The sequence below is a fragment of the Phocoena sinus genome, chromosome 4 (genome assembly GCF_008692025.1).
Source record: "Phocoena sinus isolate mPhoSin1 chromosome 4, mPhoSin1.pri, whole genome shotgun sequence".
In the NCBI taxonomy this organism is placed as follows: Eukaryota; Metazoa; Chordata; class Mammalia; order Artiodactyla; family Phocoenidae; genus Phocoena; species Phocoena sinus.
The window spans coordinates 23,124,819-23,146,228 of record NC_045766.1 but is presented as its reverse complement, the minus strand read 5'-3'; the positions used below and the strand labels follow the sequence as shown (position 1 = coordinate 23,146,228).

The 21,410-nt window shown below is 35.2% G+C and overlaps 1 protein-coding gene across 1 annotated transcript in view; it reads left to right on the top strand.

The window, feature by feature from the left end:
* The window catches only part of ATR (ATR serine/threonine kinase), a 103,456-nt gene that overhangs the window by 15,161 nt on the left and 66,885 nt on the right, over positions 1–21,410 (top strand). Inside the window, exons 6-19 of the mRNA XM_032630094.1 lie at positions 431–622; positions 1,973–2,166; positions 2,873–3,025; positions 3,801–3,993; positions 4,219–4,481; positions 6,001–6,191; positions 6,320–6,420; positions 7,072–7,243; positions 7,870–8,040; positions 9,634–9,828; positions 11,401–11,586; positions 16,122–16,214; positions 17,716–17,846; positions 19,258–19,401. Coding sequence (XP_032485985.1) covers positions 431–622; positions 1,973–2,166; positions 2,873–3,025; positions 3,801–3,993; positions 4,219–4,481; positions 6,001–6,191; positions 6,320–6,420; positions 7,072–7,243; positions 7,870–8,040; positions 9,634–9,828; positions 11,401–11,586; positions 16,122–16,214; positions 17,716–17,846; positions 19,258–19,401 — 2,379 coding nt within the window. The remainder of the gene's footprint in view (positions 1–430; positions 623–1,972; positions 2,167–2,872; positions 3,026–3,800; positions 3,994–4,218; positions 4,482–6,000; positions 6,192–6,319; positions 6,421–7,071; positions 7,244–7,869; positions 8,041–9,633; positions 9,829–11,400; positions 11,587–16,121; positions 16,215–17,715; positions 17,847–19,257; positions 19,402–21,410) is intronic.

The following is a 21,410-nucleotide window of genomic DNA, read 5'->3' as shown; positions in this document are numbered from 1 at the left end:
GCTAAATATGGTTACTTAAAAGACTTTTTAAGTCTTTACTTGCCTAATTTAACTTTTTAATACATGAAAAATCTCTGAGACTTTACATCTATAAGCAATTTAAAAAATGTTAACGAACTATTTTTTTGTAATGTAGCCAAAGAATTCCCATGCTTCAGCCAACTATAAAAGTTGTTTTAAATTTCAATAGTTGTAGGGTCCCTGGCAGTCCAGTGGTTAGTAGGACTCGGCGCTTTCACTGCCGTGGCCCAGGTTCAATCCCTGGCTGGGGAACTAAGATCCCAGAAGCCACACAGTGTGGCCCAAAAAAAAAAAAAATTTCAGTAGTTGCCATTACATGCTATCTTTTGTTTTAAATATTTTTCATATGTGAGCAAAATTATATAAGTGAATATGAATATCTTTATACTCTGGCTATAATTAATTACAGAATTAAACATGTGGATATGAACAAAAAGAGCATATTATGGAGTGCACTGATACAGAAGGCTGAGTCCCTTCAGGTTTTCCTTGAATTCAATAACCTGAAGAATCCTGTTATTGAGACTTTAGAAGGAATCGCTGTCATCCTACAACTGACTGCTCTGTGTACTGTTCATTGTTCTCATCAAAACATGGACTGGTAAAACAACTTGTATTTTCTGGGTGGGTTTTGTGTAATAAATTTGAATTTATTGTTTTAGAAGACCTCTTTATTCACTTGATTTTTGTGACCTTAGAACACAAACATTTCAGTGAAATAGAAATTTTTTTTTTGAGCACCTGCTAAATGCCAGATACTGTGTTAGGTACTGTACATATCTTATTTAATCTTTACAACAGTTCTGTGAAGTAAATGCTATTATGTCCACTTTACACACTAGAAATTGAGGCTCAGAGAAATTGAGGCTCGTTTTTGTCTGAAGCCTAAACTAACTTTCCTGGGCAGAAAAGTAGAACACATTTTTATACAACTCAGAAGCCAGTGCTCTTCTAGCCAAACGTTTCGTCAAGAGAACTTTGCCCTTTGATCATAAAAGTAGGAATTTAAAACTCGTTAGAGGTATATTTTCCGTTTAGCATTCTTAATATAGGCTAATTATCAGAAGAAACAAAGTGTGAACCCCCTCTGAAGATTTAGTCTTATTTTTACTGCCACATTATAGACCAACACTCCTTGTTAATTTTTTACATAATCATTTATTCTGTATTTTCTGACTCTTAACTAGCTAATACAAAGTTATGAAGGAGATTTTAAAGAAACTATATTAATTCAGATTGCATTAAATTTGGAATTTGAGATAACTTGAAGGAATAGCTAATTAGGTTGAAGTCTGCCTTTCTCATATAATTAAGAAACGGTTTACACAGGCATATCTTCTATTATTTTAAAGCCTGGTGGTGTCACATTTAGGTATCATAGATTAGCTTTACCAAATCCTGAGTGATTTAGGCATAAAGGGATTAAACTTAAAATAATAATGATACATTCATTGATATGCACATTTACTTTGAATTAGTTTAAAGTTATAGGTTAGTTTCATACTCACAATTTTTTTAAATTAGTTTATTTATTTTTGGCTGCGTTGGGTCTTCTGCTGCGCACAGGCTTTCTCTAGTTGCAGCGAGCCGGGGCTACTCTTCCTTGCGGTGCGCGGGCTTTTCATTGCAGTGGCTTCTCTTGTTGCGGAGCACAGGCTCTAGGTGCGTGGCCTTCAGTAGTTGTGGCATGTGGGCTCAATAGTTGTGGCTTGAGAGCTCTAGAGTGCAGTCTCAGTAGTTGTGGCGCACGGGCTTAGTTGCTCTGCACCATGTGGGATCTTCCCGGACCAGGGCTTGAACCTGTGTCCCCTGCATTGGCAGGTGGATTCTTAACCACTGCACCACCAGGGAAGTCCCATACTCAAAGTTTCTTTTGGCTTACTACGGTACTAGTTTTGACTATAACAAAATTCATTTTAATTCTATGTCTTAAAAAATGTTTTAACTGCAGCTACTGTGATTTCAAGGACTGTCAACAGAAATGTAAGAAGAAACTTTCAGTAGTGATAACTTGGATGTCTTTGGATTTTTACACAAAAGTACTTAAGAGCTGCAGGACTTTGTTAGAATCTGTTCAGAAACCTGACCTGGAGACAATTATTGACAAAGTGGTAAAAATATATGATGCTTTGATGTATATTCAAGGTGAGTACAAAAACCCAATAGATCAAAATAACCTTAAAAGGTAATCAGTATAGAATAGGTTTTCTCTTTTGCCTGAGGCTTAAATATGCAATTGTTGGGACTACCCAAAAGTTTTTTCTTGACTTTAGTTCTATTAAGCTGAGTAATTTGTAAGTTCTAAATTTATTTGTCTAACATTTTGATTTATTCTTTTTCAGTCAATAGAAACTATAACTTTAAAATTTTTGATTTGAGAATCTGAAGAATGCTATGCTTCTTCTCCTAAAACACATATAAATGCATTTTTTTTTTTTTTTTTGGCGGTACGCGGGCCTCTCACTGTTGTGGCCTCTCCCATTGTGGAGCACAGGCTCCGGACGTGCAGGCTCAGCAGCCATGGCTCACGGGCCCAGCCACTCTGCGGCACGTGGGATCCTCCTGGACCGGGGCACGAACCCGTGTCTCCTGCATCGGCAGGCGGACTCCCAACCACTGCGCCACCAGGGAAGCCCCTGTAAATGCATATTTTTATAAAGTCACATTTAATTCCTTTGAATTCACAGACCTCAGAACATCATCTCTGTGTTAAGAACCCCTGTTTATTGAATGTTTGCTGTAATTCCACTTGTAAAAGATGTTTAGAATGTCTTTTTTTTATTGAAAGAAGACACAGGCAAATATGATTAAAGAAAAGGTATAATTAATCACCTATTGTGTATTTCTGTAGTAAAAACTTCATTTGAAGATCATATCCTGGAAGACTTATGTGGAATGCTCTCGCTTCCGTGGATTTGTTCCCATTCTGATGATGGCTCTTTAAAGTTGACCACATTTGCCACCAGCCTTCTAACAGTAAGCCAGAGGATTTCAGATAGCTACTGTAAGTGGTCACAAAATTCTATATATGTGATTTGTTTTCTTTTCATTTATCTCTATATAGGACTTCTAACACTTATCATTTCTATTTTTTCAATAATTAGAAGAGAAGGTACATTTTTTAATAATTTAAAAAGAAGGAGTTAGACATATAGAAAGGAGTAAATTGTAGGATTTGTACATCCTCAACTCTATTCTACCAACATTGTTCTCCAAAGATGTCATTCCAGTTTATATTTCTGTTAGCAGAATATGTGAGTTCCTGTTGTTTCATATCTTCACCAGCACTTGGCATTGTCAAATTTTAAAATTTTGTTATCTTAAAAAAAAAAAAAGAGGGAATTCCTTGGCCGTCCAGTGGTTAGGACTCTGTGCTCTCACTGCAGAAGGTCCAGGTTCAATCCCTGGTCAGGAAGCTAAAATCCCACAAGCCACGCAGTGCGGCTAAAAAAAAAAAGAAAATGTCAGAGACATAACTACCTAAACAAACATATGTTTTTTGCTATCTGATGGGTGTTTCAATTTGGATTTCCCTGATTATCTAGTAAGATTGGGCATAGACCTTTTTCAGTGCACATGCTTTATTTTTGGAAAAGGAGCTCTTAATTAAATACTATATGTATTTTAAATGTTATTTGACTTTACAACAGAGAGTAAATATATATGTGTGTGTGTGTGTGTGTGTGTGTGTGTGTGTGTGTGTGTGTGTGTGTGTGTATATATATGTATATATAAAATTAACACTTAGAAATCTTGATTAATAGACTTAATTTTTTCAGCACCACAGGCACAGTCACGATGCGTATTTCTTCTAACTCTTTTTCCAAGAAGAATATACCTTGAGTGGAGAACCGCAGTTTACAGCTGGGCCCTGCAGAGCTCCCATGAAGTAATCCGGACAAGTTGTATTAATGGATTTTTTATCTTATTACAGCAGCAGAATTCTTATAACAGAGTTCCCAAGATTCTTATGTATGTATTAATATTTTAATTTGAATATACAACTTGATTGGACAGATATCATATATGCAAATTTATGTTTATTGCTGGGTATATAGAACAAACATTGCTTTAGAATTAAAAATTTTTTCCTTCTACCTTTTGTTTTACCAGTACTTTTGCCTCAAATTAAACAAGACTATTTAGACCACAAAATTAAGCAAGAAGGTTTAGTACTTTTTGTTTTTTTCCCCATAGAGATAAAGTCAAAGATGATTCTGACATTGTCAAGAAAGAATTTGCATCTATACTTGGTCAGCTTGTCTGTACACTTCATGGCATGTTTTATTTGACAAGTTCTTTATCGGAGCCTTTCTCTGAACATAGACGTATTGACCTCTTATGTAAGAGCCTAAAAGTCACTTCTCAACATGAATGTTCATCTTCTCGACTAAAAGTGTCTGTTTGCAAGCCATTCCTTTTCCTACTGAAAAAAAAATTACCTAGTCCTGTGAAACTTGGTGAGTGGTTTGTTATGATTTATTTAATATTTTAAAACCTATTTAAGGGCTTCCCTGGTGGTGCAGTGGTTGAGAGTCCACCTGCCGATGCAGGGGACACGGGTTTGTGCCCCAGTCCGGGAAGATCCCACATGCCGCGGAGCGGCTGGGCCCGTGAGCCATGGCCGTTGAGCCTGCGCATCTGGAGCCTGTGCTCCACAACGGGAGAGGCCACAACAGTGAGAGGCCCACATACCACACACACACACACACAAAAACTGATTTAAGCTCTGTTTTTAAAATCAGTGGTGGAATTAGGCTAAAGCCTTAAAAAATTAGACTTGCTTGATAGAGTCAATGCTTATGTAATGATCATTCATAAAAGGGATGTCTGGTATTAGACTGTATCACAGAACTAACAATGGAAGTAATTTTTAGATTTTCTAAATGCTTTTGTGATTTGACAGTATAGTGGGGCATACCTGATGTTTGTTTCAATATTGTGAGTTTCAGTATTCTGTATCCTCTTCAGTGATCCCAGGGACCTTGTTAATGTGTCCCCTGCCACTACTTTGGACCTTAAAACTTCAAATAGTTAGATACTTTGCCCAGCTGAGGAGTATGGATTGTATCTTTGCTGCTTTCCGATGGTAATGGTGTATGGATTTGTTGGGAGCATGAGATTTATACACATACTTGGAAGATTGCTTGTGTAATAAATTACAGCTTGCCCTCAAGTTTTCAAAACAATGTATGATAGGTGATTTCTAGGACTCCCTAAATCTAGTAATGTAATGTAATGTAATATAAGATTAACAGGGACTGCCCTGGTGATCCAGTGGTAGAAAACCCGCCTTACAGTGTAGGGCACGCAGGTTCAATCCCTGGTCAGGGAACTAAGATCCCACACCCGCGGGGCAACTAAGCCCCTGTGCCACAGCTACTGAGCTTGTGCTTCCTGGAGCCTGAGCGCAACAACTAGAGAGAGAAAACCCGTATGCCACAACTAGAGAGAAGCCTGTGCACCACAGCGAAGAGCCCGAGCACTGCAATGAAAGATCCCGCGTGCCGCAACTAAGACCTGACGCAGCCAAAAATAAATAAAATAAATAAATAATAAATCTGTAAAAACAAAGTAAGATTAACAGTAAGGCTAAGCTTGCCCTTAATTCACAGTTCTTTAGATTAGTGAAATGTGCTTTTAAATCTATCCCAGTAATATAATGATCTACAAAATCTAAGTGACTAGTCATTTTAAAACTTTAAAAAATTCTAGAATTTATTTTAGATTTAAATTATGTATAACTTTTATTAAGTAAAAGTAAATTTAAATTTATAAGTATTCAGTTTCATAAGTATTCAGTATTTATTCGTTTTAATCCTCCACAATTCTGTGTGCTTTACAAATTTAAACACTAAATATTGACTTTATTAGACAACTTAGCATTCTTTGTAGTATATTATTTATTGACAGTATTTTTATAGTAAAACTTTTCTGTTTACTGTGTTAAATTAAGTATTTTATGCTTTTGCCCTTTAGCTTTCATAGATAATCTGTATCATCTTTGTAAGCACCTTGATTTTAGAGAAGATGAAACAGATGTAAAAATGGTTCTTGGAACTTTATTAAATTTAATGGAAGATCCAGACAAGGATGTTAGAGTGGCTTTTAGTGGAAATATCAAGCATATATTGGAATCCTTGGATGCTGAAGATGGATTTATAAAAGAGGTTGATGATTTTTATTTTAAATTTAATTTTACTTTATTTTTATTTTATTAAAATTTTATTTAAATTTTTTTTGTGTGTTTTCATAAACCTGACTTTAAAATTTTAACTAGTTAATTTTATTGGTCTAGCTTTTTGTCTTAAGAATGAAGGAAGCATATACACATGCTCAGATCTCAAGAAATAATGAGTTGAAGGATACCTTGATTCTTACAACAGGGGATATTGGAAGGTATGTTTGGCAGCTTTTGTATACTTCCTTACTTATTTTGGCCATTTTCCTTTATTGTTTGCCTGCTGTTAGAAATGGTGATAGGAGCAGGAATAAAGACACAGACCTACTGGAGAACGGGCTTGAGGATATGGGGAGGGGGAAGGGTGAGCTGTGACAAAGCGAGAGAGAGGCATGGACATATATACACTAACAAACGTAAGGTAGATAGCTAGTGGGAAGCAGCTGCATAGCACAGGGATATCAGCTCAGTGCTTTGTGACCGCCTGGAGGGGTGGGATAGGGAGGGTGGGAGGGAGGGAGATGCAACAGGGAAGAGATATGGGAACATATGTATATGTATAACAGATTCACTTTGTTATATAGCAGAAACTAACACACCATTGTAAAGCAATTATACCCCAATAAAGATGTTAAAAAAAAAAGAATCAAGAACATAAAACAGTTAAAATTCTAATTTGTGTACATTTTTGTTGCAGAGAAGCTTAAGAGGTGACTAATAAAAGATTTTCAAGTATAAAAAAAAAGAAATGGTATTAGGAGAGATATAATGTTATAGGAAGAAGTGTGATATCAGTATGCATTTATTTGTGGATTTCCATTTATTTTCAAAACATTGATGGTAACTTTTTTTTTTTTAAATAATTTTAGGGCAGCAAAAGGGGATTTGGTACCTTTTGCACTCTTGCACTTATTGCATTGTTTATTATCCAAGTCAGCATCTGTCTCTGGAGCAGCATACACAGAAATTAGAGCTCTGGTTGCAGCTAAAAGTGTTAAACTGCAAAACTTTTTCAGCCAGTATAAGAAACCCATCTGTCAGGTGAGAGTCAGCATTGGCCTTGACTATAGGAAATAGAATTACTTTGCAAAAGTTAAAAAAAGAACACATATATGTTTTACTTTTCTTGCTTTAAAAAAGAGGTATTTTTAAAAATGGTTTATTTAAAAGAATGTAAATCTCATCATTTTTATATTTTCGTATCTTGGTCTGAACATATTGTTTATAAATGGGAGAAGGGAAAAATCATCTTATAATAATTATTACTCTCTATTGTTAATCTGTTAAGAGAAGCCTTTCTGTATTAGCCTTTCTTTTAGTGATAATAAACTTTTTTATGCCTTGATATTATGGATAAGGCACTTTGTTTTAAAAAAAAAAAGGTTGATTCAAGGCTGAAAAGTAAGGATATGTTAAAATACAGGCTTTGCACTGTGTTAGTGGTGTAATCCTTAGCAAGATATTCGTTTCTTAACTAAGCCTGGTTACTTCATCTGTAAAAGGGAGTATATGCACAATCTACCTCATTAAGGTTGTTACAAAAATTAAATGAACTAATTTAGGTAATATGTTTAGAACACTGTCCAATACTGTCCTTTATGTTAACTTAAAACATATTAGTTAAATGTTCTTCCTTGTGTGAAAACTAATAAATCATCTTTCTTTAGTTTTTGGTAGAATCCCTCCACTCCAGTCAGATGACAGTGCTTCCTAGTACTCCATGCCAGAATGCTGAGATGCGGAAACAAGATGTGGCTCACCAGAGAGAAATGGCTTTAAATACCTTGTCTGAAATTGCCAATGTTTTTGACTTTCCTGATCTTAATCGTTTCCTTACTGTAAGTTGCAAAGTATAGTTGACTTAATTGAGGTTTTCAATTAATATTTTGTGTTTATTCCATTCTAGATTTTTTTTAAAGAAAATCTGGCAAGTACAATGTAGACCATAGATTTTCAAATTTGCATGTTTTCCTTTGACTTTGATATAATATTACTTACATTATAAAAGTGAAATACGTGTTGATTTGAGTCATTGCTCTATAGAGTTAGCTATCTTGAAAGGTTCATACTATTTAATTAATGCTAATTAGTTCAGTTTACTGAGCCCTTATGTCTTTAGTGCTATGATTGGTTCCATTGGTAATGGAAAGTCTAATATGATCTTACCTAGCCCTAAGGAGTTGGAGTAATATAGTACAAACTAGTGCTATAGATGACCTGTGAATTCAGATGATAGAGTTTGTAGTATGGAGTAGTTTGGGAAGCCTTTGAAAAGTCATTAGTGGGGCTGAGGTTTGAAAGATGGATGATGTAGATTATCTTCTTATGTTTTCCTGAAGGCAAAGTTTATTTTTCTTAGTTAATATTATAATAGTGATCCATGCAGAATTTTTCTCTACAGTATTATCATATTTTAACAAAGTTAAATTGCATGTAAATTGGACAAATCCTAGAAGGAAATATGATACTATACACTAAGGACCACAAAGATATTTTTACTTTTTCCCTCAGTAGTTCCATCTGGGAGCCCCAAAGCACAGATGTTTATTGCAACATTTTCCAAGTAGCAAATAGACAAAACCCAGAGAAGAAACTAGGTGTCTAATATTTACGTCCTAGAATATTATGTACCTTAACATAATAGTTATAAATACTTTAGAGAAACTACCTTATAATGTCATAACAGTCTTACAGGATTAATATTAAGTTGAAAGGCATAACAGAAATAAGGTTTAAGTGTCTCTGAGGGCAGGGCCTGAGTGTTATTTGCTGTCACATCTTCGGTGCCTAGGATAGTGGCTGACATGTAGTAGTTGTTCATTAGATACATAATAAATGAAAGATCAACCATTTTATGTTTGGAATTTTGTGTATTATTTTATGAACGAGATCTTAAAGGAAACAGACCAAAATCAAAGTAGATTTGTTGCCACGTTGGAATGGTGGGTGTGTTAAAAAGGTTTTCTTTAATATCGCAGCATCAACTTTTTAATTTAAAAAATTTAAAATATTGTATTTATGGCTACTCTTGCTTATTGTCTAAATACTATAGTTAGCTCAAATAGTAAACCAGGCTTGGAACCACTGCCTTAAGAGCATGAGTACATTTTAACACATACTCATGAGAAATTATTTTCTTTGCTACTTGTACATTAGCTTATTTATTGTCTGTCTCTCCCCCTCTGCAGTGTAAACTCTGTGCCATCAGGGACCTTGTCTGTTTTTTCACTGCTGTATCTGAAGTGCCTGAATCATAATAGATGCTCATTAAATATGTGTTGAATGAATAAATGGTATATCTGAATTCAGATATGTTGTATGTGGACTCCAAATTTGTGTGGCATTTTAAATTATTTTTGAACATAGCTTATATGAATATTTTATCACCTGGACAAATGTACTTTTTAGTAATTGTAGTGTTTCTTTTTCAGAGAACGTTACAAGTTCTGCTACCTGACCTTGCTGCCAAAGCAAGCCCTGCAGCTTCTGCTCTCATTCGAACTTTAGGAAAACAATTAAATGTCAATCGTAGAGAGATTTTAATAAATAATTTCAAGTATATTTTTTCCCATTTGGTCTGTTCCTGTTCCAAGGATGAATTAGAACGTGCCCTTCATTATCTAAAGGTAATTGAATATTTGTTTATATTTTACTCTTTTGTTTAAATTAGCATTATAGGAAAGCTGTTGTGACATTCTTATAGGAAATAGAGTGAGTAGTTTATAGTCTATCCGTAGTTTATAGTCTATCCTAGGGTAATATAAGTTCAAATGGTACGTAAATAAGCTTTGCCCTGGGCCAAGGAAAGTATTAAATAGAATTATTCTTTTGTTATATTCTTTGATTGTTTTACCATAATGGTATATGATAGGTAGTCATCCATTCGTGGATCAGATTCTCAGCTAATTTCATTTTTTTTTTTTAATTTTATTTATTTATTTATTTTTATTTTGGCTGTGCCAGGTCTTAGTTGGGGCATGCGGGATCTTCACTGTGGCATGCAGACTTCCTAGTTGCAGCATGCAGACTTCTTAGTTGTGGCATGTGGGCTTCTTATTTACAGCACACGGACTCTTAGTTGTGGCATGCATGTCGGATCTAGTTCTCCGACCAGGGATCAAACCTGGGACCCCTGCATTGAGAGCATGGAGTCCTTTCCACTGGACCACCAAGGAAGTCCCAGCTAATTTCATTTTAGAATTTATTAATTGATTAGAGCTGTAAAATGACTAATGATATGCAAATAATTACATCTATCGGAAGAGGCAGTATCCTTCAACTGTAGTACAGTGTCAGCACTGAGTTTAGTTACTTAGTGCTCTGATTACAGTTTGGCCCAGTTTCTTGCTAGTTTTCAAATTTAAAATTATAGCTTATGCTTCTTTTTTTGGTGTTATAGTAGCAACAATATCTGAGGAATAAGAGGCTGTATGGGAACAAGAGAACCTATCAGATATGCATATGTAACTCTACTCTTTTTCTCTGATGTTAATTTATTTCACATATTTCATGATATGCCAGCTATGGATCTCTTTCCACATGAGACTTTTTGAATATTGAGTGTATTTATTCATTTTGAGAAAGAAAATCTTTATTGTAAAGGTGGAATGTTAATAACATTTCAGTGCTTCTTACTACATGCCAGAAATTTTGCTAAACAATTTTTATGGATCATTTCACTTGGATAACTCCTCACAGTTACCCAGTGAGATAAAAGTACTATTTTTCCATTTGATAGATGAGAAAACTAAGGCAGAGAAAGGTCAGATTAGGTTACTTGTCTGAGTCACAGCACAACTAATAAATGATAAAGCTGGAATTTAGATATCAGCAGTCTGTCCAGAAAGACTGTGCTCTGAGCCACTGATTTTCCTGTCAGGGTTACATTTCCATGAATAATGAGTGAATGACATTTTGAACCTTTATAGAAAACTAGACTCCCTTTTAAAAATTTTATTTCAAAATAAAGTCTGATCACTTGTTTTCATTACCTGTAGCCCATGGCAGACCTACCAGGAGAAATCAAGGTCAGAATCCTTTTCCAATGACTTTTTTATATCATTAGTAATTCTTGTCACCTGATCTAGAGCTCCTGATTAACTAATAGTGTATTAAAATCAGTATACTTATTTCCAAGATATTAGTATGGAGAAAAAAAAACTTTTTTCTTAAATTTTTGAAATGTGTCTTTGGGTTAGAATGAAACAGAAATTGAACTCGGGAGCCTGTTGAGACAAGATTTCCAAGGACTGCATAATGAACTATTGCTACGTATTGGAGAACACTATCAACAGGTTTTCAATGGTTTGTCAATACTTGCCTCATTTGCATCTAGTGATGATCCATATCAGGGCCCAAGAGATATCACGTCACCCGAACTAATGGTAAGGAATATGTTGTATGGGTTTTTTGCTTGGTTTTTCTCCTTTTTGTAGCTTAATTATGAAATTGGAGAAACAGGTGTTTTATATATTTCCAAATGCTAGAGATTTATTTAAATTTTCAATTGGGATTTTTATTTTGAAAAGGCTGATGATTTAAATTACATGGTCACAGCATACATATTAGCATTGAAAAATATGCATTTTCATATGATCTTAGACTTTATTTTTTCATTCGGTAAAAATGTTCATTTTTCTTCACCGCTTTTTCACTGTAGATTAGAGTGCGTTTGTAGCTCCCCGCGCTACCCCTTCCGTGGCATGACATGCTAACTTTATCACTTCTAACTATATTTAAATCCATTGTTAGATTTAAGATAAGTTAGAAAATATGTTATTCCTTTTTCTTTCCTTGTCTTAAATTCGTATCTGAAATCATCTTACTATTTTATTTCTTCACCTGAAAAAACATAAATCCTGAGGCTTACTATTTTTTCTTTTGATTGCTTTCATTCTTTCAAGAGACTCAATTTTTGCTGATATTTTATTTTGACTATCAGCAAAATATCTTGAGAGGTTTCTATCTCTGCTTTCTCATTTCCCATTCATTCTTTAGCTTATTCTAGCCTGACTCTGTTCTAAATATTCTACTGAAATTCTCATCTTAAGGTCAAAAGCAGTTTCCTGCTATCACATCTAATGGTCACTTCTCTTTTCCTATCTTATTCGGCTTCCAGTAGCATTCGGTACAACTGACCATCCTTTCTTATGTGGCATCTGTGACACTGCATTTTCTGGATTTTCTTTTTGCTTCACTGTCTACTCGTTCTTTTTTTTTAATTTATTTTATTGAAGTATAGTTGATTTACAGTGTGTTAATTTCTGCTGTATAGCAAAGTGATTCAGTTAACATACATATATTCTTTTTCATAGTCCTTTCCATTATGGTTTATTACAGAATACTGAATATAGTTCCCTGTGCTATACAGTAGGACCTTGTTGTTTATCCATTCTATATATAATAGTTTACATCTGCTAATCCCAAACTCCCAATCTATCCCTCCCCCACCCCCTCCCCCTTGGGAACCACAGGTCTGTTCTCTATGTCTGTGAGTCTGTTTCTGTTTGGTCGATAAAGTTCATTTGTGTCATATTTTAGATTCCACATGTAAGTGATAGCATATGGTATTTGTCTTTCTCTTTCTAACTTATTTCACATAGTATTCACATAGTATGATAATCCCTTGGTTCATCCATGTTGCTACAAATGGTATTATTTCATTCTTTTTTATGGCTGAGTAGGATTCCATTGTATATATGTACCACATCTTTATCCATTCATCTGTTGATTGTCCACTCATTCTTTTTTTTTCTTTTTTTCGTTCACTCATTCTTAATCTTTACTTTATCTACTTTATCCTCTAAATGTTAGATTGGTTCAGTACTGTGTAATTGGGTCTTTTTCTCTATAAATATTCTCTCTTTAAATGAGAAAGAATCTGAATTCATCTGGTCCTGTAATATGATTTACGTTTTGATGATTTCATAGTGGAAATTCTAGTCCAGACCTCTCTTGAGCTTTGGACTTATGGGCTTATGCAAGTTAGGTCCTGGCAGGAAACAGATGGAATACACAAAAATGTTTCACTGAAAAGAATATAATGAAGGGACTATTTTCATTGATATGGGTAAGGTTAAGAGAACCAGCATGGAATGTTAAGGAGCCCAGGGACTAGAAACGGCAGAAAACATATGCTCCCCTTAGTCCTGGGCAGGAAGAAATGGCATTACCAGAGCCTGGTTGAGAGCTAGAATCATGGTGCGGGGGAAGGGCTCTCATTGTATATAACCACTGCCAGGGCCACCGCACAATGCAGAGAGAACAGGAAGTATAAATACCACACGCTCTCCTCCTGCCCTTTGTTCCCTTGTTGGTGCCTCCTGTTGACTGAATTTAGTGGGAAGACAGAGGGAAAGATATCTTGAGTGATGAAATCTGGTTAGCCTCCTAGGCACATAGCAAAGCAGGAAAGAGCAGAGAATGGATCTGAGGATGAGGGAAGATGACAGATAGAGACTGTCCAGCTTCCTCTTTGTAATCTCTATTTGTCCGTCTTTTAAACATCTCAATTCCAAACATTACATGTCCGTTAAAAAATCTTTATTTTCCCTTTAACCTGTTTCTCTCATAGTCTTCCCTTCTCAGGAGATGGTACCAGTGTCTACGTAGAAGCTCAGTTGCTTCAAAACCTGGAAGGTATTCATGAGCCCTTCATTTCTTATATCCTTTAAAATTGAGTAGCAACAAGTCCTTTCAAGTCTAGCCCCAAAATATATCTTTCCATCTCTGCCGCCACCACCCTTATACAAGTGACCGTCATCTTTCTCCAGGAATACTATAAAAACCTCCTAACAGTTCTCTCCTATTGCTCTTCCTTTCCTGCATCTTTAGTCAGTTATTTACACAGCATTTGAAGTACTCTTCTTACAACTTATACTCACATTATCCCCTGCCTAAATTCCTTCTATTGTTTTCATTGCTCTTATAAGGCTGTATGTGGTCTGTATATCTTTCCACCCTCATATTGTGCAACTTTTTTTTTTTTGCGGTACGCGGCCTCTCACTGTTGTGGCCTCTCCCGTTGCGGAGCACAGGCTCTGGACGCGCGGGCTCAGTGGCCATGGCTCACGGGTCCAGCCGCTCCGCGGCATGTGGGATCTTCCCGGACCAGGGCACGAGCCCGCGTCCCCTGCATCGGCAGGCGGACTCTCAACCACTGCGCCACCAGGGAGGCCCCATATTGTGCAACTTTTATCTTCCTTTCTCCCTGTATTTCAGCATTGTTTTGTTTGTGTTTCTTAAACATGTCAAGTTTTTTCCTGCTTTACAGCCTTTGCAATACGTAGTTTCTTTACTTGGAATATTATCCTGGATCTTTTTCATTCTTTAGATCTCAGAGTCTCCTGATCACCCTATCTAAGTTCCTGATCACCTCATCCCAGTTCTCTCTCATGTGATCACATTTATTTCTTTATAACACTTATCACAACGTTATGTACGTACTTGTTTAATGTCTTCTTCTCATATCAGTGTCCCATGTAAACTAGTAGGGAGAGCTTATCTCGTACACCTGGCACAGTATTCTAGGCATACATAATAAATATTTGGTGAGTGGCAGATGAACGAACTATTTGTCTAAATATAAGAGCTTTAAAATTAGAATGTTGACACAGACAATGTGAGTATCATCTATATCTGCTTTTCATTTAAGAATGGGCTGGAACCATGCGATTAGTGAATTATGGCTTATTAAACCTAAGTTGAGTCTTAATCCAAATCAGAAGTTTGTAAATTAAATGTAATTTTAGGCTTTGGTAAAACTGATGATTCTCTGTGCTTTGGAAGAGAAAAAAAGTTTATCCCAACATCTAACCTGGAGAACGTGTTGGACACCTAATTTCCTCTCTACTGTGAGGTAGTGCACACCCTTCTTACTGCCCCCCGACCCCAGCCTGGCAGTGTGTGTAACCTAGAGATACTTAAATTAGGTGCCTCAATGCCAAACAATGCAACTTTCTCCTGGAGTTGGAAAATATTCTAATTGCTACTTCTCCCCAGCCCCCCCCTTTTTTTTTGGTCCCTTTTCTTGCCTATACATAAAGATTTTTAAAGAGGGGAAAATTCTTCTTTGCAGAGTACTCACATTCCCAGTTTTTAATAATACTAACTTAAGTTTATTTAACACTTTACTATATTCTAAGGGCTTAACACGTGATATCTTATTTAATCTCTACAACAAACTCTATGCAGTTGGTGCTTTCATTGTCCCATCTTACAGACCCAGAGGAGCTAAGTAACTTATCCAGCATCAAATACTAGGAAGTGTCAAAACTGGGATTCAAACCCAGGTTTGGCTGATTTAAAGCCCATACCCACTCCTCTAGGACCCTTTTTCAAGAAAGAATTAACCCTGTCCACTTCGGGAGACCCAAAGTGCCATGGACAGTGATACCTAACCTGTAATTGTTGATGCCCAAGGCTTGTACCCCTTTATTACTATTATATCAGTGGATTTGACCTCTATGTCAGACCTTCATTCTGGCAGGGTACCTGTTCCGTAATCAAGTACTTTTTTTTTTTCCACCTTAGCTCTAAATGCTCTAGATAAGGACATTTACTTGTCTTTCTCTATTCTTCTTCTCCTTAAGATAAATATCCTCTCCACTCTGGATGCTGACATGAGTCAGATCCTGAAAATCCCACCGTAGCTCAACTGTAATTCAAAAGCTTATGATTTTCTCACTGTACAGTACTGTTTAATCATATTTTGATTGTAAATCAGTTTCACTAATTTTTAAAGTATTACATGTGAAAATATATGCTTTGGGAAAAATGTAATTCACCGACTGTTTATTTTCAATATTCTAACGTAGTTAGATAAGATAGAAATAATATAAATAAATTGTTGATTTATGAAATTTGATCTGTATAAAACTTATGTAGTACCTTTTTTATGTGGGTTTTTTTTTTCCCTTAGGCTGATTATTTGCAACCCAAGTTGTTGGGCATCTTGGCCTTTTTTAACATGCAGTTACTGAGCTCCAGTGTTGGCATTGAAGATAAGAAAATGGTAGGTGGTGATAGTTGAGTTGCAAAGTGCCAGAACAGAATTCATATAGAATATGCAGGAGACATGACTTCTCCTTCTAGCTGCAGACATTCAAAGATGAAAAATAATCAAACACATGATATTCTGTGTTCCTGAACAACTCACATAAGCTTTCGGGGAATCTAAAAAGAAAAATTATATCATTTACTGTTCTTTTGTTTATAAGGGACAGAAAACTCACCCAAACTGGCTTAAAGGAATTTGTTGGCTCTGTAACTAAAAGTGTAAAGATAATATAGCTTCGGGCATAGCTTGATTTTGGACACAGTATTCTCAGAATTAATCAGTTAGCTCAAATTCCTTTGGATTGGCTCTAACTTAAGTGCTAGGTGATGGCCCCAACGGCTTCAGGCTCACGTCGTCACAACATCCAGCTCAGTGGGAAGAAAAGAGACCAGCACTCCCTGATAGCTCAAACAGAAGTTGCATTATTGAATGCATTGGCCCAAATTGGTCTCATGTGAGTCATGGCCCATGGTGCTTTTGAATACCAAAAATGTTAAGTTACAGAACGTAAAGTAACTTCAGTATTTGTCAGTGTATATTTAAATGCATTTGGCACAGTGAAATTTCCTTATGATTGCTGTCACAATTGGTCACCCCTGGAAATTTTTGTCTGTAGATTGGGATAGAATTTTAGGTACTGATTAAATTTCCCTTTTTATTTGTCTCCACTCTTCAGTCAGTAAAATTATAATGAAAGCCCATGAATGGAAGCTTGTATTTCAGTCTGTACTCCCCTTCTCTTAATTAATTAACCTCTAAAAATTTCAGCAACCAATACTTGTCCTTTTGGTGTCAACTGGTAAATTTAATCCCCCAAATAACTTGTATCTATGTGAAATCTTTCTTACTGTTATCCCAAGTGAGAGAATAACCTCAAATCTAAGAATACTAGAGTTTGTTTTAAACCATAAAGAGTTTGCATATTTTGGCACATAGTTAAGGTTGACTGGAGAGTTTCTTTACCTCTTCATTAGAATCTGGAGCTATTCATACAAGTCTGATTCTGTATTCCACACCAATACAAATGTGTGTATTATTTTCTGAGTATGTCATTAGTTACCTATTTGTTTTATTACTAAATTAGAGCATGTTGAATTTAGTACCATTAGGACAAAAATGCATGTGCTGCATAGCAGTTTGGGATGGATATGAAGAAGATTAAACAGTAGGTATTAGATTCTTAATAAATTGGAAAATTACTGCTTAAGAGGACCATCAGAACCAAAATAACAAATCACCTTCAAAGAGGGGAAAAAAAAAGAACTAAACTCGTGTTTTTCAAATTTATAACTCTTACATAAGCACTTGGACAGAATAAACTGCCAACATTTATTAGACCTTGTGTTGCCAGAGAATAGGTACTCTGAGATTAGTGTGGGAAGCACTTGTCCTTAAGGCTCATCTGCTCCTGCCAGCTTCTTTATGGCTTTATTTTGAAGCCCTGCTTATTTTATAGGCCTTGAACAGTTTGATGTCTTTGATGAAATTAATGGGACCCAAACATGTCAGTTCTGTGAGGGTGAAGATGATGACCACACTGAGAACTGGCCTTCGATTCAAGGATGATTTTCCTGAATTGTGTTGCAGGTAAATGACTGCCTGAGTCCATTAGATTTTTTGCATTTCCCAATACTAACTTGATTTCTTAATCTCTTTGAGGGAATTTGGGTTCAAACCAGAAATAAGAAATAGTTAAGGTAGAAAGGCTATTTGTATTGAAAAGGGACTGTGTTTCCTTCTTTAAAAACATTTTTCTGTGAAGTATTTTAATATATTGGGAAATAGAATAATATAATGAACCCCTATATACCCGTTTCCCAGCCTCAGTAGTTATCAATATTGTTAATCTTATTTAATCTTTCCACCTCTACCTTTTTTATTGTTACTTGGAATGTTTTAAAGAAAACCCAGTATCATATCATTGTACTTCTAAATATACCTCAGATGTATCTAGAGGATAAGGACATTTAAAAAATATATATAACCATCATAAATTATTATACTTAGCAGAACTAATAGGAATTCCTTAATATTATCTAAAATTCAGCTTTCCCCAATTGTCTCAAAGATGTTTTTTCCCAAAGATGTTGGTTTGCTTGAATTAGAATCCACATAAGATGCACATGTCACACGTTTGGTTGTTTGACCCCCTAAGTAACTCTTGGAAACAGATTCGTCCCTTAAGTCTCCTCTCCACATTTCTTTTAGGCCACTGAGATTTTGGCGTGTAGGATTTAGCTGATTGCTAATTTAATTTAATTTCAGTAATACTGCTAACAATAAAACTACTGAATGCAGTTTAAGCTTCTGAAAGTTTCTTTTTGTTCTTGACTATATTTTATTGGAGATGTACAGTCAGAATAATATATTTTACTATATTCAAAATCCTGTGATAAACCATAATGGAAAAGAATATTAGAAAGAATTTTAAAAAATAATATGTTTTAAAGTCATGTGAAAGAATTCTTTCCTATATAGCTGTGCCATCTACTTGGTATTATTAGGTTCAATTTAAGTTTGCTTAAAATTTTTAGAGGTTGCTTTTTCCTTCTATTTTATTTAATTTAAAAATCATATAAAGCATTTACTTTGTCCCAAATTCAAATTTATGTAACAAGTTACACTCAGAGAATCTAGCCTTCATTCCTGAATTGCTAAAAATAGATGTGTCTATTTTTATTAATTTTTGTATAATCCCCCCCTTTCTAAAAGTATAAGCAAATGCACACTTACTCACAGATACTTTTTTTTTTCATGTTAACCCTGCACCAAAAGGTAGCATATTATAAGCATTGTTTTTCACCTTGCTTTTTTTGACTTAGTGTATTACAGAGATCATTCTATTTGAGTATACAGTACTGATCTTTATTCCATTTTTACAGCTGCCTTGTAATCTTTTTGCTTGTATGTATCATTGTTTGTTCATCTAATAATTAACTGATGGAGCTTTGCAAATAATAAAAATGATGTGACTTTTAACTTTTGTTTTTTCACATAGGGCTTGGGACTGCTTTGTTCGTTGCCTGGATCACGCTTATCTAGGCTCCCTTCTCAGTCATGTAATAGTAGCTTTGTTACCTCTCATACACATCCAGCCTAAAGAAACTGCAGCTATATTTCACTACCTCATAATTGAAAACAGGTATTGTAAATGAAATTAATAAAGATAACAGCTTTCTATTACTGCATTTTTGTGTCTCAGGGTATTAAGGTTACTGTTGGTAGTGTGGAACTGTTCACATTCTTTTTAATTTAGAGTCCGTTAACAGAAGTAATTGACATGCTTTAAGTCAGTACATACCAAACTGATGCTCTTTCAGTTGTGACATGGCTTTTATTATTATTATATTTTAAGCTTAGTTGTTAGTATGTCAATAACTCAAAATTATTTTTCATCAATTTTGAAAGGGGTGAGACTAATATTACCTTTCTTCTCACAGTTAAAAGGCAGACAATTGAATGCATGAGAAAGATTAGGAGAGCTAATAACTTTTTTTCTACAGCTTACCTTAGTTGAAACCCTTATTCATTGCATTAACCAGCCTCCCTTCCTTTAAGCTTTTATTATGTTTCTTCATATTGTTCATATTTTAAAACATCTCTTTATCTGTATCATTTCAGCGTGCAGAGACACTCTGTGTTTCTCCACTTCCTAGCTGATAAATTCCAAATTGTTTATTTTGATATTCAAGGTTTTCTAAAATCTGGCCACATCTTATTTCTTAAAATCATTTCCCAAGATTTTTCAAAGCAGATATTAGGCTGTAGCCAATCCAGACTGCTAATGCAAGAATATACATTACTCCTTCCCATTTTTATTTTTCACTCAGGCTGCTTTTTAGCCTGGAATGTCTTTCTATACACTGAAATTTTTTTTGTCCATTTTTATACATACTGTTGTATGTCATAGTTACTTCTGAAAAATTAGGATTTAAGTACTATTTATTTACTTACTTATCCTTATTCTGTTGCAGTTCCATTAATCATTTTCTGTAACTGTTCAGTCAGGGAGAAAATACAGAAGAAAAGGTTAATGGAGTTTTTTTCCAATTAAAATACTCTTATTTTTGGTATTTTGTACATAATGGAACAATATAATCACTGATCTAGATCACTTTTTAAATACCTTTTGGATTATTAAGCAAATAGCATATCTTTGCTGTTTATTTTAGAGGAATCATTTCTCTGCCTTTTCATATAATAAAAAAATTCTCTTTCACTCTGCCAGATAGAAGACCTTAAGCTCTCTGAGTGAAGGAGTTACCACAGCTTTCTTTATTTTTACATCCCCAGTTTCTAGCAAATAGTAGCACACAGTAGTTACTTAATACCTGTTTGTTGCATGAGTTAATGAAGACTAGAATTTAGAAACACTTTTATTTGGACCCAGAAATATTAGGGCTTTATATTTGAAGCAAGTTAAAAATTGCAGCCTCAGTAAGAATTACTTACATATTTTTCTCTAGTATATCTTTGTGAGAATTTGTGTTTTGGGGTTGGGTTTGTATTGCCGCATTATAAACCACTCCAAAACCTAGTGTCTTAAAACAACAAGCATTTTTATTTACTCATGATTTTGCAGTCTGGGCTGGGTTCAGCTGGTCAGTTCCTTGGCTGTTCTTACCAATGGTCATTGCAGTCAGCCAGCAGGTAGACTTGGCTGGGCTTCTCCCTCTTTCATTTAGTCTCAGAGCTTCTCTCTGTCTCCATGTAACCTGTCTCTGATGGTAGGCAGACTTCTTACATGGTGACTCAGGACTCTCATGAGGATAAAACCAGAAGCTTCCAGACCTTTTTAACACTTAGGCCCCAAATAGGCCCAACATCTCTTCTGCCACATTCTGTTTTTTAAAGCAAGTCACACACCTAGCCCAAATTGAAGGTGAAGTGACTACACATAGGAGTATATACCAAGACATAGAGATTATTCAGGGCCACCAATGTAGCAGACTGCCACAGGGTGATTTTGTTAGATTTGATTATTTGTCACTATTACCTGAGAGTCCTAGACATGGTTAGGAAAAATAATTTGCATGTCAACAGTCAACTAGCACTTTCAAGTGTGAATTAAGTTGGCCTTAGTTTCAACCTCTGCTTTGTGTTTTTTTTTATTTCATATTTGGCAAGTAATTCTTTTTCTTCCAACTAACT